We start from the raw sequence: 18,421 nt of genomic DNA, 5'->3' as shown, positions 1-18,421 counted from the left end.
GTACAGGGGTTGGGTACAGCTCTCGCCCAGCTGAGAACTTCTCCCTACCAGAAAAATTCTCAGACAGTCAGGTCTGGCCATTTTGGGATCTTCTGTGTTCCACAGGAAAAAGAAAAAAACCTAAGCAAGACAGTCTTGATGAGTTTTGCTAGCAAAAGAGGCCTATCAAGATCAACACTGGCACCTTCAGGAACTGCCTTCATCTATAATTTAAGATCTTCCATATCGATACCAACATACATCAAGAGGTTATATTGACCATATGCAGCACTAAATGTGTTAGTTTCAGTGTCCTAGTAGGCATGTTTCTCATGTTTAAATGACACTGTTTTAATTACACCATTCATGTCCTTAATGAACTATGTTCAATACTCAGCTGATAACACTTTCCCGTTAATTCAGACTCTTAGTCACTGATAGACTGATGTGCAGATGAAGGAGCCAAGAACTTCATAAAAAATTTACAGGAGGAATTCTAACACTGTGCATAATGCAAAAGCAATCCATAATCTATTACTTACATGAAACAAATCAATAGATGAATTAATGCAACTACTTTTTCAAACCAATTGTCGGTGGTTTTGAATAAATTATTTTTTCCAAATTATTTTAAAAATACTGCATGGCATGTTGATTTGGTGATAGAAAGCAGAAGAAAACAGCACAGCAAATGTCTATTTAAAAGTTAAAATGAAAGCCAATCTCCTCAAAAAAAAAAAAAGCCGACTTAAGGGAATGCTATGTTAAAAGGGACTCTTATAAATTCAGAAGTGTACATTGCTTTGTTTTATATTATCAAATGTTTATTTTTGCCACCTCCCCATCTGCTGGAACAGCCACTTGCATCACAAAAGCAGGGTGGGAAGAACACTGCTTTCTATCCAAAGGATTATAAATGTTGTCATGCCAAAACCTTTTGCAGTGGAAAGCTACTGACAACACAGCTGAAAGTGTCCCCCTGAAGCTACATTCGTCTAGTTTTGAGGTCAGGGATATCTCAAAAACTTAAAAACACAATTAATTGAAAAGTTTGGATGTTCTGGCAACACTTTCTGTGTCACAGCTTGCACTTCTTCCAGGCATAAATATCATCCTACAAGATTCTATGTTCTTTATTAATCAGGGAATTCTTTTTTTTTTTTTTAATATAAATATATTGTGTATCTTACTAAGATATCTGCTGCATGCAATAAAAATACATAGGAAAAAGCACCTTCTATTCACTTTTTTCTACCTTTTCCACTGTCCCTAAATTGTTCTTTGAAGAAGATTTACTAGCTCACAACTGAGGAAAAGAAAGCCCTAAATTCTGTGTTGAAGAAAAAGAAGCTTTACATGTTGGTCAGGCTCCATGAGAAAATAAAAGAGTAAGATTAAAATCCAGTAACTGGAGAGAAAGTGAACTTGTGAAGATTTGTCCTAGGTTTGTTACAGATTTTTATTTTCACCGTAGGTCTCACTGCATATGATTTTAGGAACCAATTCCTGTGTTGGGCTGCCTTCACTTTTTGCAGGGCACCATACTCTGCCGGAAATACTGCTAAGTCCCCAGCAAATGATGCACTTCACGGCAGCTATTTTCATGCACTTTTGCTCATCACAAATATCAACATCAAGCAGACAAAAACCATTTACTGCAAGTTCTCTCCTGTATTCCTACTTAGTGTTGACTACATAATTCTGCTTTGTTATATGTAGCATTTAAGCATACATCTCCACTGGAATTTTTTTCTGCTTTTTGTTTCTAAGAGAACAAAAGCAGCACAGTGCTTAGATGTTCAAATGATACAACACAAAAACCCAGAAATACCCGCTGGTTTAGCGACCAAAGGCCCAACGCCCGTCTCCTCTCAAGCCTAAATCAAAGGCTCTACTGACTTCCAAGGAGCAAGCTGGGGAAGGACTGATTCTTTTATACAGAAAGTCAAGGCCACATTTCAGAGAATTTAGCAGCAGCCAGAACAGGGAGTAATCACAAAGTAATACTGCTATTCCTAATAACAAGCCAACAGAAATTAATAGTACTGCTCAGATTTTAAAGTATAGAGAAGCATCATACTATTAAAAACAGGAAGGAAAATTTAAGCGAATAATCTGGCTTTTCTCAAAGATAATAAAGTTATTACTTTATATGGCTTTGATAATCAAAACCAGAGAAATCTTTTGAGGATAGGATACGGTATCATAAAATTTTATAATCTCTCAGTCCAATCTAAGCCACTAATTTTAAGTGTATTAAAGGCAGTTCACATGAAAGCTTTTTTCTTTTTAATCTTGTCTGACCTGAAACAGAAGAGCTCCAAACTCCACTACCGTGGGAGGCTTTGTACAAACCTAGATGCTATCTAAATTGCCCTACATAGTGCTGCATCAGTTTGGTTTTTTGTTTTTGTTTTAACAACACTATTGTGGATTCATGCTGTATTTATTTAGAGGGGGGAAAAAAAGCAGCTGATGAAAATAAATTTAATGACCCTTGACAGTCAGCATTTTAAATGTGCTAAAGACCTCTAGAATAAGGTCATGCATCTCATAACTGGGACTTCATAAATTAGGACAAAAATAGGCCAACCTGGGCAATTTGGCCACGGGAGTTAATCTATTTAAACCACAAGCAGGGTTTGTTTCTATCTCTTGACTTTTCCTTCCTTATTCAGTACTTTCTATTTTCTTTAAGCACCAGACTTCACGGCAACCCACAAAACTCAAGATCCTGGACTGGCCTCACTCAGCGTGCTGCGAGCAGTGGACAGTCTGCCACGACCTGTCTGGGATGCAGATCCAGGCAACTTCCACTGCAGCTGCCCTTCGTTACCAGTTCTTGCCTCCCAAGCGAGTTCTGCTGCAGGAGCATACAACAGCAGAAAACTGCCATGGCTCATAATCCATTTGAACTGAATAACACTCTGCTTTTTTTGCTTCCATCTGAGACCAGTACTTTGCACAACCTTCCTCACTAGAAGGCTGATATTTCACAAGAGAACGGCACAGTGTCTTACTCTGGATCATAATCCACTCCAGTATCTTTTTTCATATTCTAGTGTCTCTCTCTTCCTCAGAAAACTTGTAAACCCACATATCAGCAGAGCAAGCAAAAGAGAGGGTTAGCGTAATCTCTTGCTAGATCCCAACCATGTGAGTAGGAATGCCAGATACAGCAAAACATTGCCCAACACATCCAACTTCACGCCTCAGATGGCAGAAATGAAAGCAGCCCAGGAGCTGCACTGGAGCTGCTTATGGCTCCAGAGCCACAGGTTGACCACTCTTGCCATAGAAGGATTCAGAGTCCCCTTAATTAGTGAAAAAATGTCTGCATACCTTCAGGTTAAATATGTTTTTGAACAAAGGTTGATTTTCAACAAACACACGTACCAAGTAAAAGCTGGGTCAGTGCTGGCTAAGGGAAACGTGCCACAGGTCTAAGATCTTTGCAAAATGTGACTGTTATATAGTACAGTCTTCTACTAGTTCAGGAGATGAAAAGCATATTCATTCTAAAGCCAGCTGGTTCCTTAAAAACAGAATCGACTTCATCCATCCTTCTCCCTAGAACAGAAAAACTGGAAATTCACCTTTACTCTTCAGATGAAGCACAGGAGTAGGACCGCTACTAAAAAGCTCCCTTCTCTGAATTTCATCAAGCCTTCTCACTTTGAGGTGACAATCCTTAAATTCAGCCCTGAAGAAGGAATAAGAAGCCCATTCTAGGCAAAACTTAAAGCTGAATTCAAAAGTGACACAACCTGCATTTCAGATTCAAAAATTATTTCAAGCTTTCATGCAACATCACTTGGTTTGCCTAAAAAGCACCTGAAATTACATTTCTCCATTTCACATCATTTCACTGGGAAATCTTTTTGTTCTTTTACAGATGTATCATTATCTATATTCCCCACAGATCTTGCCTGTGAAGCTAGAAAGCTGCTGTAACAAAACTTCAGGGACAAGACTGTTCATAGATAAGAAGTGCTACTGACACTGTATGACTTCTTTTAAAGAATTCAGACAGTACAAAACAGAAATACTCAGGGAAAAAAAGAATGCTTTCCCTCACAGAATACACAGTGTCCCTTACATACACTTTTCTTCTAGTGATCCTTAGGAATACACTGTGAAAGAAAAATATTCTCAGTACAAAACAGTCTCTCAGCAAGGAAACAGGTCACATCTAAGCTGTCCAAGATGAAGATGAAATAAAGGAGGATATGCATATGGCACTAAACAGAAACCAGCCAACTGGCATATGTATCCAAAAACATTCCTTAAAACACAAGATTTAAGAAAAACTGAACATGTGCATTTAGCTATGTAACATTCAGCTATGCAACATTTTTCATAGTTAAGTTCAACTTCTTGCATTTAAAACCTGAGGATCAAAAGTTATAGCAGAGGAGTATCCTGAGGACATTATACTGAATTAAAGCCTAATAAAATACACAATCTTTTTTGTAAAAATATTTGATCCATCTATGAGCTCTTAATAGAAATATGAAAAAAATCTACATGCACCGAAAAAAATCAGTCCTTTGGAATAATATTATTCTGTCTTTTTTCCCCATAGGCTTTTCTCTTTTTAAACAGAAACACTTACTCTCAAACAATTAACAGGAAAAAATATTTTGCTGAAGTTGTACCGTACTTTGAAAAAGCTCCATCTACTATTCCCTTAAGTCAATTATCCATACACCTCTACATGCCCTGTAGTAGTAGAGTCAGATGATCAATTGTACTGACTGATGCATCTGAAAGGGTGAATTTGTATGGTGATTTAAAGTCAGTCTTTTAAAAATAAAGGGATATAATAAGTTTGGTGGGATTCCTAGTGAGCCATTGCAATTTTAATCATGCTGTAAAACCACACCTACAAGCACAGAAATAACTGCTTTCTTGTGACAGAAAGCTAATACGAGAGTTAATTGAATAAACTGAGTAACTGAATAAATTCATGATGAAGAGAGAAGACCGTTTCTCTGTATGCCATTTTAAAGTCCTGTTACAACGGATGCATTCTGTGAAGCTAATATGAAGTGAAAATTCACCTGGATTGTTACAGCTCTTTGACAGATCTCGCTGTACTAAAGCCTGTGCCCAGAGCGATGTTCATTTCTTCTTCTGTTCATTTACAGAATTAACAACCACTTTTTTTCCTCCAAAGCACTGATCCAGCTTTGATTATGACAGTTAACTGTACAACCAATGTAAAAGGAAAGAAAAAAAACAAAACTGTGCTTTTGGGTTATACAATGTGTTTTTTTAAATAAGAGCAAAATATTTGCACCTTTGTCTATTCCTAGCTCCTTGAAAAATAGCCCTTTCCTAGAAGATGTGGAGCGACATCAGAGGTACTGCATTATGCTGGCACAGACTGAAAGATGTCTCGTGTTAGTGACAACACATCATCTATATCACCTGCAGAAGGCAGTGCCAGAGGAGAATGACTTTGTAAATCAAATGGTTTACATTTAAGGAGAACAGGATGGATAACCCCAATTAAGTATTTTAAATCTTAACAATGTGTTTGAGAATAGAGCTTTAATTTTTCAAAACATTCACCCACAAACATGCTGCTTCTGGAAAGATAAGCAGCAAGTGTCCTTAACTTCCAAAGTAGTAAATGGGAACTGCAGCTAACATTACGAATGTGACAGTACTATGAAGGTCTGAAGATTCTGGGATTATGCCAATATCCCATCTCTTTGTCTTGCCCTGATCCAACTCAGACAGTACAGCCCACGGTGAGGAGTGATGAAAGGTCATTCTTACAGCTGTCTTTGAAGGCCCGGTTAATAAATTTTCAAATAACCCATTATAGCTTTGATTTAGAATTACCAGCTTTCATTGTTACAAAACTCTACATGCTATTTTAAGGTGGTTAATAGATGTGCTACTTTCATTGACTCTTGGTGGCTCAGCTTCTTAGGTCCCTTCTACCAAAGGTTTTTAAAAGAACAATTCTGTATTAACAAATATGACAACAAAGTGACATAACATCTACAACAAAATGTCCTCAAAGTGATTTTGACCCAATTCAGTTCTCACTGAAATCAATGCAAAAGCACTGCAAATCCTGTGGCTCTCAGAGCCAAAGTCTTAGCAATTCCTAAGATATGCACACTGACTTATGAAAAATAGTCCCTTGCACTGTATCTTACTTAAGCCTACAAAAATTATGCAGATTAAAGCTTTTTAGATCATAATCTAATGAAAACTTTTTTTAAAATATGTAATGATGCTATAATGTTGAAAGGGTTTATCAAAAACCCAAATCACACAGACACCCCTGTCAGGCTAAATATACCCTTTCCCCTCTGTTGTGCAACAGCTGAGAGTCCGTCATTCAAAATGACAAAACCACAAGTCTTGAAGATTCTGCTCAGCTCTTGCTTTCATTTTAAATCAGTGACAAAACTCTCACCGGTGCTCAAGAATTGCAAGTGTTATAGGAAAAGAAAACTAGATGTAAATGAGTGACTGGACCTTATATCACTGGACCTTATATCACTTAACAAGAAAACAGGAAAACTAATATGAATCTTGTATGCTCTGGTATTACACAGTAGCATGGTGGGCATTTTAGGCCCAAGGAGGCCTAAATTTGGTTATTTCTTATGGGATCCTTATCCTGTAGTAATTCAATAACACTGTTTTGCACTTCAAGGGATTCGAGGGATTGAAAGTAGAAATGTTTTTCATCATGGAAGTAGGATAAAAAAAAAAAAAACACATAATCTACAACAAGAGCCAACAGGAGATTTTATAGAAATATGCTGTACTTTAGAGTCTTGAATATTAATCCTGAATGCTATGAAACATATTAACGAGGAAAAAAAAAAGGAAAGGTCAAGCCTTTATTCAGATGAACCTCTCATTGTATTTAAAACAGAATATTTAAGCTTCATTTAGGAGTCTGTGCATTTTACAGCACAGAACATACTGAGTTGCTTATGCTGTTGGAAAGATTTAGCTCTGTTTATTAGGGAGGACCTTCATTTAAGTCTCTTAGGTGTTTGCACCTATCTGCAGTTTGTTCCAGGAGAGACTCTGCAGTTCAGGCAGCTCCAGATGAGCTTTTATAACCAAGTAAACACTGAAACAGCACAGGTCAATATTTTTCAGCTTGTGGAGCTGCAGTAATGTTGGAAGAAGGTGGCAGAGGGAAAGGAATGAGATCTGGAAACAGCATCTTCACAGCATGCAACATTAAGTGATGAAGGACAAAATGCCTTGGGAAATGCTGGCACAGCAAATCTCGCCCCCAAATTCTATTGAGACTGATTTTATTGCATTAAGCTTAGTCCTAGCATGGACAAAGTTCTAGTGGTCCAACTTATTTCCACCAGTTTCTATTATATGTGCTTTTGGCAGGTTAAATAGACTGCTTTTTTCCAAATTAGCAATTCAATGCAGAGAAGCAGTGCAATTTTGAAACAACCCCCTTGATCAGCCCTGCTTACCAATCACTGGTTCAATTCAGAGAGCAGTTTTAGTGCATGCAAACTGGATTCCTTTAGAAGGAAACGAAACCCCACATGCCACCACAGCTACCCACCAAATATGCTCCAATTCCTAATAGGGACATAAATTTTATAAATTCATCTTTGGACAAATTCCAACCACATACAGGGAAGAGATGTTTGGACCCAGGAATGCGATTAAATCTAATACAAATGTAAAATCCCAAATCACATATAGTGTTATGTCAGGGTCTCAGCACCACTGCTTTGATTTATTCATCTACTCCTTTTATGCCACATTACTTGCTAATGCGCACACAGCCCACAGAACCCTGCAAGCCACAATCTAGAATTCTTTCCAGCTCCCTCCAATGAAATAACTGTAAAAGCACAGAGAAGGAGGAAAAAAAAGAATCTTTTTGAGGATTTCCTTCTGCAAGAATACTTCATAAATAGCAATTCTTATTCATTTGGAACTGATACAATTTCAGCTCTATAAAAAAAATCAAAGAATTATACAAAATACCTTTTAATTAATGTTAAAAGTTTTCTTGTCCAAAAAATGTTATAAACATTAGACAGTAAGCATGTCAAGTTACATGATGAATACAGTACTCTGAATTTTCCAGTCTGCAAGCCAGTCACCAGTAAAGATGGAAACAGGAAACCATGTGCACATTTGCAACCTAGGTTCTTTAAGAAGAATGCATTTCAGTCTCTAGCAGGTCACAATGGAACCAGATCTATATTAATTAGAATCATGTTTTCATCACATAGTTCACTGCACTAAGAAAAGCAAAGAGAAATCCAGGGTAATTCTCTACAGAATCTCAATATTATCTTTAGATTAGTGATGTGGTGTGTCAAAATGCATATAAGAAAAGGAAAGATGAAATGGCAAAAGAGCAACAAACACCCTGAAAAATTACCACACGGTTCTGACTTACCTATATGATAAAGTCCTATCCAGTCAGTTGGGTCCACTTCCTCTTTAATATCCCAGAAGATGATGAGGTTCTGAGATTGCCCCAAGGTGTACTCATACATACTTGCTGTCAGACTAGACCTGCTATCTGAGGTCACTAAATCAGTATCACTGTTGGCACGCTGCAAGTTCATGTTCTCAGCCATGGTGCCCTGAGATGCCAAACTCTGCAGATTCTCTGGGCTCAGAGTATACCGTAATTGTGGATTGCGACGTCGCACAAAAAGCAGATGCTCTCGAGCTGAACTGGCCATCTCTTCTTCGCTTTTGTCAATTTACGTGAAAAAGTTGTTGTTTAATGATCTGTCGTGAAGAAGAAAAGAAAGGAAGTGGTAAAGTGAAACAGCAGGTTACTCCATCAAACATTAAATGGAAAGACCTTGGTCCAAAAATGTTTTAATTTAGGATTGTCCCTATAATAGCCTAAAACAGACTGAGTAAATTTTCTAATTCCTTAATATACCACTGCAGCCACCTTAATATTCCAAATAGCAGAACAAAATGCATGAATCACTTGCAACAAAATTCAGAGTTAACTATGAAATGATGTTTATAAAGCTAGAAAGCAACAAAAAGCAAAATATTTGAGACCTACCAAGCATTAGTAGCTACAGTAACTAAGTGAATTAAGTCTGGCAGTGGCCTAAAGAGCAAAGATATAGTGAAGTCCACTTCCACCTAAGAAATCACAACAGTATATCATATACCTTCACTTTGATATATTAGTTTCAAATAATGTTCTTTACGTGTTATATATTCAGAATCAGAGACATGTTAAGGATGTTAATAACGCTGGGCATACCATTTCAGTAGAAATAAGGTATCACAAAACTGCACCACTATAAAATAATTTTTTAAGAATTTTACTTTTTACAATACAAAATATAGGATCTGTGATTCTCTGAATCATACAAAAACAAGTCAGATCAATGAATGAAGTACTTTAGAATATGGACGTAGGTTCAACTGGCCCACATCAGGTTAAGTTTGGTTTTGTTCTTTTCCATACATCACAGAACACAGGCCTTAAACTCAACAGCTTTCCTCTAACCCTGAGGGGATACTAGAAGGTCTTCACTGGTCTGCTCACATCATTATCATCATACCATACTTTCACATGCATAATTCACATTTTATAATCTGCAGCTACTAGAAATACCACTATCTGAAAATAAGCCTCACATTAGCCACAACTAGAGCTAAATAATCAGAAATGAAAGACAGGAGCAGAACTATCAAAACAAAGGGAAGATCTTGCAGCAGGATTAACTCAGAGACAGGGAGTCTCTTTACGTGGAGGGAAATATGAAAATTTCCTTAACCAAATTATGCGACTTTGACCTAACATTATGTGTTTGCCTCTTTTCAGAAGTTAAAGTTTACATCAACCCATCATTTCTTCATTTTACAGAGGAAATAAAAGCCTTCCGTTGGCAGAACTGTTTGCTTTTAGGAGAAACTGAATATTCTGTTAATCTGTTTTTCAGTCAAATTTGTGAAGGTGATCTTCCATACTGTGATCACCTGCAATATGAACAGTGTATTTCCTCCAAAAACCAGACCAAGCCAAAACAGTCCTCTTGCCCAGTAACTACAGAATTCACCAGGCAGGAATTGCTTCGTGCGTTTCTTGCACTTCTCATACAATTTGAAAATACTATTTCAACATTTCTGACCAGACTGCAACCAGTGACAATGGCAATTATACCGCTATAGTGTCTTCTGTAAAGGATGTATACTGAAGGACGAATCTCCTTAATTTATATATAAAAAATAAATAAAACCATATATATAAATAACCATATATAGAAATAAATGTGTACGTACACATACAAAAAAGAAAATAAAGGATACCTGTGTAGTATTCTCAGGCTTTCTTCTTGGTGTCATACCCTTCAGCTATCATACACGGACATATTTGCACTCTTAAAATAACCCAAGCATTGTCAGACAGTGCTGAATGTCAGCTGCTGTAATGTTCCTTGTTTCAAGCAAGTAAGCTTCCAATTTAAAATTAGGTAGAACCCACTAGAAAAGAATTATGATTGGTTGGCCACTTCCATAGTATTAGAATTGTAATTAGATCTACAGTTTGCTACTTCTATCAATCAAATGTCTGACAGCTGGTTTATTAAGCAGAAACCACTACCTCTAAAGGTCAGAAGACATTTAATTATTGAAAGGAAAAAAAAACAAAAAAACAGAGTGCTCAGCTTTTTTTTTTTTTTTTCCCAAAGGTCTTAAGATTGTTAAAAATAACATTCTGTTTTTCTTCTCTTAGTCACAACAGAAATAGTACTTTACATACTTGCAGGATGTCTCAAAAACACAAGATCACGAGGAAATTATTAACAAACTTCACTTTTTTAGCTCCTTTACAACATTCAGTCTTCTTAAGTGCCAACTGTTATCATTTTGGTGAATCATGTACATAATTACAATTTTTGAAAGGAAACCACAAACACACACTGCTCAGTTTCTCTGATACTATTCAACAATTCAGGTGTCTTCAAGTTATGACTTAAATGACAATTCCAGCAAATACTGCAACCCAAAGCAATCAAAATCAACGAGCAAGGAACAAATTAAACTCACAGGTAAATGAGCTCCTATAATGAAAAAAAAAAAAAAAACTCCAAAAACTCAGTAGACTCGCACTTTTAGAGCATTTTTTAAACTTTGGGGAAAGAGGTTGTAAAGAGGAGACAGTGCCTAGTGTCAGAACTCCACAACTTAGAGTCTCACAACAGGCTGCGAAGTGGATTAAGGAGATTTGCTTTGAGATAAATACAACGACCTATTGTAAAAGGGAAAAGATGATTGCCCTAAACCCCAAACTATAAGGAGTGATGGAAGGGAAAAGAGAGTCACTAGATAGCTGAAGTCTGAAAATTCATTCTGAAGATGGGATGGAAACCGTACACAGTGATTTTCTTCCTACAAAATGAATTGTTTATCTGCCATTTGATTAACAGTCCCAGATCCATGTTACCAATAACATAACTAATAGTACACTAACAGATACATCCTACCAGGCACTGAAGATAGGAATTATCCTGCCACCTCCGCTTCAGGCTAGGTGCCACTCACATGGCATTTGCACCCAGACTAGCCTGTAAAGGCAACATCCATAATTGTCTACAGGCCCTTGCCTTGGTATCAGGCTTAGGTAAGCAGGGCTGAGTGTGTCCACAGCAGGAGTTTCACTAAGTGTCAATGGGCAAGGAACATTGTTTAGTGAAGGCAAGCTAAAATGTGGAAATCGAATCAAAAGCATAGGAAAATACGGACACTTGAGAAATTTACTTCAGCCAAGTGTTTCAGTAGAAAGGTGAAACCTTGCATCAAAGCTGCTTATCTGTATCACAGTGTTTTCTTCAACACTTCACAAGAAGCTTAGAGAAAAGTAGGATTGATTTCCTCATAATCTCTAAGTGGCACAAATTCAGGATTACTTATACCTAAATATAGCTCTTAATTACTAACACAAAGGGAAGAGATCTGGGAAAAATAAGGAATTTAGAAAGCTCCATTGGATACACAAGACATTCAAAAAATTCCTTTGTCCAGCCTTCTTAGCTACAGGAGACTTCAAAGCATTTCTGACATACAGTCAAATATTCAGTAGTTTAAAAAAAAAATACATGAATGAAAGGCTGGGAATTATAAATGAAGGTATGATTGAAAAGGAAACACCAGCACAGGAATTACACCAGAAAAGAAAAACAAACATGTAAAACAAAAATAGAGTTCACACGCTGCTCTGTTTATATCTTACCCATAACAGGGAATCATTTCTTGTTTACGCAGGAGTCTGTTAGGTGGCTTACGGGTCTCGCTAGCAGCCTCCTCCCACAGCATTTACAGCGAACAGCCTGTTTCGGGCTGACCCTGCGCGACTGGCATCTCTCCACTGCTGTACGAGGGTTTGGCCTGCAAATGACGGGGCAACAGGCGCCCTAAGCTGGTGACCAAGGCTGCCGCTGGGGAAGCAGTGACTAGCACGTCTCATTTTGGGAACGACTTTGAGTCACAGCACTACGATGTCCCATACGTCCCCTGGAAGAGGGGAGGGGGGCGGGCGACTCGGCAGTCCGAGCTAGGAGAGCAGGCAAAGCGCTCAAGACCTGCTCTACATACGAGCTCTCTGCAGCTGTACACCAGGTGGGCAGGGACACCCGGCCCACCCAACCGGCCCACAATTTTGCCCTCATCCAAATGTATTTTGATTTTTTTTTTTTTTTTTTTTTGCCCACAGCCAAACTTAGTGTCTCTCAAATGTCACTCACATGAGGGGGTGACAAGAGATCTACATAATTACAAAGACAAGCAGAAGAACACATTAAGAATATGAAGAAGAAAAAACATCTGTTGGTTTCCCAATCATATGCTATATGACATTGTTTTGTTCAGTACAAAAAGATTTATAAATGCAACAATAAAAATTAAAAGGCCCAAACCAGCTTTAAGCTGTAAGTGGCTGAAAAAAACCCAAAACATGGTTTGTTGAGTAAATTCAGAATTTGGGGGTTCCCCCCCTCAAAGAGCTCAAAAAATAGCCCTTTTTTTGTTCTTCTGTAGCTCTTTCCTCCAGCTGGCATCTGCATTTGAAATACTACTTAAAGATTCCCAAAACATTTATGGAAAACCTTCATTATGATACTGGTGTTGATTAAAAGAAAAAATCCTGCATAGAACACTTGAAGTCTCTTCCAAAAAATTAAAATATTCTATTTCAGATTTTGCAAAAAGCCTCATGTCAGAGAAAGGCCCATGTAAAATTTTTTGCACAAAAGCTTTTAAAATATATTAGGTGCTAATGTATAAAATATGTATTTTTTAAATTAAACATCTTTTACTTAGCAACTAGTGATGTGTCCGATAATAAAAGGAACCCTATGTTTGCAAACCCATCTTCAAACCAAGGCCCAGAGCCCTTCTTTCTTCTGATTAGCAGATGAGCTGCAACTGCTGAGCTGCTGCTCCCTAGCGCTAACCTGTCGCTTACTCAGTGCACTTAGTTTCCCTTTATATTCCGATATTACAATAAACACATCCCAGAAAAGACTTTTTTAGTGATTTTTAACATGGCAGATATTCCCCCTTTCTCTTCTTTCCTTTTTTAAGGCATTTTGTTAAACCTGTGTTCCCACACTTCTGCTGTCACCACTGCTGGAGTGATTCTATTTGCAGTAATAGAATACGGTGTAAAGTTTTAAGTGCCCTTGCACATATTTTCTAAACAAGATCTTCCCAGTTGGTAACTCACACATCACGTAAGTCTCAAGACCAGCATATAACTTTCATGAGGTATTTCAATGTCTAGGCCTACCAACACCGGATATATATGACTAGAGTCCATTTGCACCTATCTGTGTGCTGTCTTCAAGCTAGCTAAAGGCTCTGCCAAAAGCAGAATAGTTAGAATTCACTATAAGCTGCAAAACCTGCCTACAAAGACAACTTACAGTTAACCATATGGTTAACTCATGTGGTTCACCAGTCTGCACTTAGCCAGCTCTCAATACTCCAGTGCTTTAAAGCTCCTTTAGAGCTGGCATCATACCTTCGACAGCAGGACAGAGGCACCCTTCCCCAGAAAATCCACCAGCTACTTACTCAGCAAAACCATCAGTATCTGATCTTGCCTGAAGCAAAGAGAGGGACTTGATAGCTCTTTCAAGTTCCTTCCACAACTATTTTCTAGTATTTCTATGACTATTTAGAGACACAGATTTGGTCTGGAAAGAAAAAAAGTTGACATGAAGCATCCTTTTCTATATAGATAGAAGCAAGAAAAGAGGATCACATCTTTTTGCCCAGAAGCTCTCTTCTTGCAGTACAGTATCATTCCCTCATACCCTATGGAATATTTCCTACTCATCAAGTTTCCTGTGATCTTGAACTTACACTATTTCCTCTGAGAAGTTCTTTCACTATCTGATTATTAAGATTTTTCCCTGTTAGCTAGCATTTTATCACATTCAAGTTAAGCAAATAAATGTCTGGATGCTTCCTATTCAGCTGCCTGAATAAAAAACAAAGGTGAATGTAAAAGACATTCACAGTATTGAAGTACCAAGAAAGATAGGCTATTTGTGCTCTCCATTTCCCTATTTCCCCACATACTATTTACCAAGCACAGAATAATAATGCCTCTTTATTTCCATCACCACGGGTATAACTTACATCTTTAGAATGACTTAGCATATGAATTGATCAACCTGTATCATGTAGCATGAATTTATTTAATATTTTTCCAGTAGATCATAAAATTCAGTATTTCAAAAATGTAGCAACTTTTATATTGTGTAATTGTAAAGTTCTGGGCATTGACATCAGGCAGAAGAGTGATGAGACTCTTCAGCTAACTGTTCAATATTGCTACTGATAATGCCTGAATGCTCATTAGATTTGCATTTGAAATAAAAGGTGTTTCACGTATTTGAAGCTGTTACACAGTTTAAATCTACAGGTGGCCAACAATTCTGAAACGTCAAAAGATCACTGACTGAGCTACTGACACACATACTCCCAATACTATATAGATTCCCAATAACAAGCTGCATGTTTTAAACAATAAGTTATCCAGCTAAGTGATAGGAACAAGTCTAGAGATGGATTTCTTGGAAGGAAAAAAAAAAAAAAATCAGGTTAAACCTAGAGAATTTGGGATTAAATTAAAAGCAGAAGAGAGATGTTGAACTTGAAAATCACATCATTGCAGTTATGACACCATTTATCCTTTTAATTACAAGGACACTGAAGACATCTCAGAGAGATTAAAAGACATTGCTCTCTTCTCCTCAGTTCTAATTTGCACATTTGACTGTAAATTTGTATTCGCTGTTTTCCTTGAATAGCCAGTTCTGGATGTTTCTTTCAGTTGTGGTGTTCTTTCATAAAAGAACAGAATAAAAGAAAGCTCTTCAAAATGGTAGGAAACTATCACCTTAAACCATAAAAACTGACATAGAACTCAAATACAATTTAAGTATTTGAGTGACTTTTTTTTTTTTAAATGAAGTAAATTTCAAGGTAATTGGTAATTGGATAATAACTGTCTTGAAATATAATTTTTTCTATTCAAAAAAGCAAAGAGATGAGTTAAATTCAGACACATCTTAATTTTCTACTGATCTGCTTTGTTTCTTCTCTAACAAAGCCCATAGACCTTCATGATAGGACAAGGCAATTACTGAAGTGGTTTTTAAAAGCAGCCTACACAAGGCAATGATGATGAAAGAACTTAATAAACCTATTAGCTTCCAGAAAAGAAACTGTATGAGCAGAATCTTTTAACCAGATTCCCTTTTTAATCACAAATATTTCCAATAAACGGAAGCATCTTAAGAGACAGCATTTTTTAAATCTTCTAAACAAAATTTTTCAACTTCTCCATTAACAACAAAAAAAAGCAAACCGTGCTGAGAATACCCTGCCTTCAGTCTGCTAACTCATCCTCTAAGCTTACTGCTGGTAAACTATGAATAGCACAGGAATTTACTTCTGGAAACTATTCAGATATTCTAAGATAAAGCTAAAAATTACCATGCTGAAATTCCACAGTCAAGTTTCCATACAGGAGAGAGAAGGAGGGGGGGGGGGGGGAAAGAAAGAAAAGACAAATTGTGCATGCACACTCTTGTCTCCTTTGGACTCAAATTTGGTGACTCAGCTCAGATGTTAAACATCAGCTCAGATTACAAAACGACCATATAATTTAGACTGCCTGAAAAACTCCCCTAAGGGCAAAAGCATATAGTTCAGCATAAATATATATACTTTTAAGATGTCTATGCGGAACATTATTTGGTCAGAGAATAGTTCAATTAATTCAGAGTGTAATAGAACATCATTTTAGACCTTTTCAGTACATTTTCGTACAGTTCATTTGTAATATATATGTTCATTTGTCCTATACACTTCTGCATCTAGACGGAAACAAATGTCACCCCCCTATTACCTTTGCTGCTTGGCTAAGGGTTACCTCTTCCATCCCACCAGCTGTGACTTCCTTACCTCAGGAATGAGTTGTTATTCAAGCATGTTATACCGAAGCAGCAGTTTGGTGGGTTCTGAACATTTCTGACAGGTCTACGCTCCTTGCCAAGTAGCCCATCAGGCACTGCTGGGCTTTCAGAACAACTTACTGCATCAGTTCTCACACAAAAACTTCAGAATGGAGGGGGCCAGTACGCAGAAGATGTAAGCACAGGCAGAGCTAACAAAGGTACATCAGGAAAATGTCATAAATACATATCCAGAGTCTAGCATTCAAAATTGCTACAGCTGAGTGAGCACTTTTGTAACACCCTATATTTGAGGGCTAAATTTAGAGCTGTGACCAGTACTCAAGCCTGGCCCTTATTCAAGCAAATGCAGTGCATTATAGAAGAGATCCAAGGCAAGATTTGAATTTTATTATCAGAGGACTACTACCATGCTAGTCATGACAGTGATGCCACAGCTCTAACATACTCATTTTCAAAAAGGAGTACTTTTTTCCCCCCAACGTTTTTTCAAATAAAGGCTTTATCTGAGTAAAAAGCTGTACCCTTAGCTAACTTGACATGCCTATATCGGTATTAGGGTGCGCTTACTGATATGGATACTGGTATGTCAGCATAGACAAACGTTTTCTTGGAAAGCAGCTACCATGATTGAAGATGTTTGTAACTCCCATGTCCCTGCACTGCTAAGACAGAGTAACTAACTCCTTTCAAGCCAACAGAGCCTGGCTAACAGGATCAACACAGAGAGCTGGGACAACCTGTCCAAGTTCGCACTGAAGAGATTATGGAGAGTTCACACAATCCTTTCTACTGTAGCTGCAGAGCTGTGACATCCGGCTGGTCTGCAGCTTTACCCTAGGCTTGCACAGCTAGGTATATAAGAGGATGTCACTGGTCTAAAGCTCATCCCTGTCTCTTTCACAGGGAGTAGCAGCAAAAAAAGCCACACAGAACAAACCTAACTGAAACATGTATCAGGTACACTTTATCACCTAGACTATTTCCATAAAAAAAGACAAGACTGGAAATTTTAGTATAGTAACATCACCCAGAGGCTATACCCCATAGGTATTGCACAGCCCCTCATCTTCCCCCTGACAGACAGCAAACATCACAGTTCTCAGCTGGCTTTGGCTCAGCATTGTCCATCGTGCATTTAGTCTCTGTTGCGTTGACCATCAAGTTTCTGATTCATCCCTAGTGCACTGACCGCTGATCACCTTTGTACTAAAGGACCTCATAATCTATAGGTGAAGTCAGTTTAATAAATTCCTTTCCCTTGCAAAAAGGGGTGGGGGTGGAACCTAGTTCATTTATGTCAGTGATCACATCTGTAGCACAACCCCTCAAAGAGCTGGAGCTCAGAAACGAGGCAGTGACTGGAGGTGCAGACATGTAGCTATTAAACCCTGCATATCAAGAAACTACAGCCTTGGTTAATTCACTCTGCAATATTTACTCCATATAAACTTTAAAATCAGAATCCCCACTGCCAGAAATTTCATTTTCAGTGTTCATGACACTGATATACCCCTTTCTAGTTGCTGTTGGTTGGTTGTCCTGAAGAATTTCCCATGCAGGACTGAGGCAGCTGCTCTCAGGTCAGCCTTTTCATGCCAGATTACACAATCCATCTCAAATATAGCCCCTTTCAAAAGGCTATGGAGGAAAGGAAAAACAGAATATAATCCCTGTGAGAAACTATTCTGCCACTATATGGAAAACTAGGAATCTAGTTATTCTGTGAATAAAATGTAAAATGCTCACACTAAGGTATGGGAAAGCTTGCAAGAACCTACTACAAAGGGTATGCCACTTCTAATCCCCTCCTGTCTTTAGGACCTCTGCTGTACCAGCTCAGAGTTCTCCAAACAACTTTCTTCTCCCAAGGCTTTCTCCACAACAGGGGATGGTAAAGACCAAAATACAGAACTTTTAAAGAAAAGAGCAATTCAGCATTTGTC

General features: G+C 37.8%; 1 protein-coding gene across 1 annotated transcript in view; it reads right to left on the bottom strand.

Moving 5' to 3' along the window:
- The window catches only part of HECW2 (HECT, C2 and WW domain containing E3 ubiquitin protein ligase 2), a 120,971-nt gene extending 112,272 nt beyond the window's left edge, over positions 1-8,699 (bottom strand). Inside the window, exon 1 of the mRNA XM_013952299.2 lies at positions 8,405-8,699. Within this exon, the coding sequence (XP_013807753.1) occupies positions 8,405-8,696 (292 nt within the window). The 5' untranslated portion in view covers positions 8,697-8,699. The remainder of the gene's footprint in view (positions 1-8,404) is intronic.
- Positions 8,700-18,421: the final 9,722 nt, after the last annotated feature.

This window comes from Apteryx mantelli, chromosome 6, assembly GCF_036417845.1.
Source record: "Apteryx mantelli isolate bAptMan1 chromosome 6, bAptMan1.hap1, whole genome shotgun sequence".
Taxonomy (NCBI): domain Eukaryota; kingdom Metazoa; phylum Chordata; class Aves; order Apterygiformes; family Apterygidae; genus Apteryx; species Apteryx mantelli.
The sequence above is the reverse complement of the archived record's forward strand: the minus strand, read 5'-3'. Positions and strand labels throughout refer to the sequence as shown.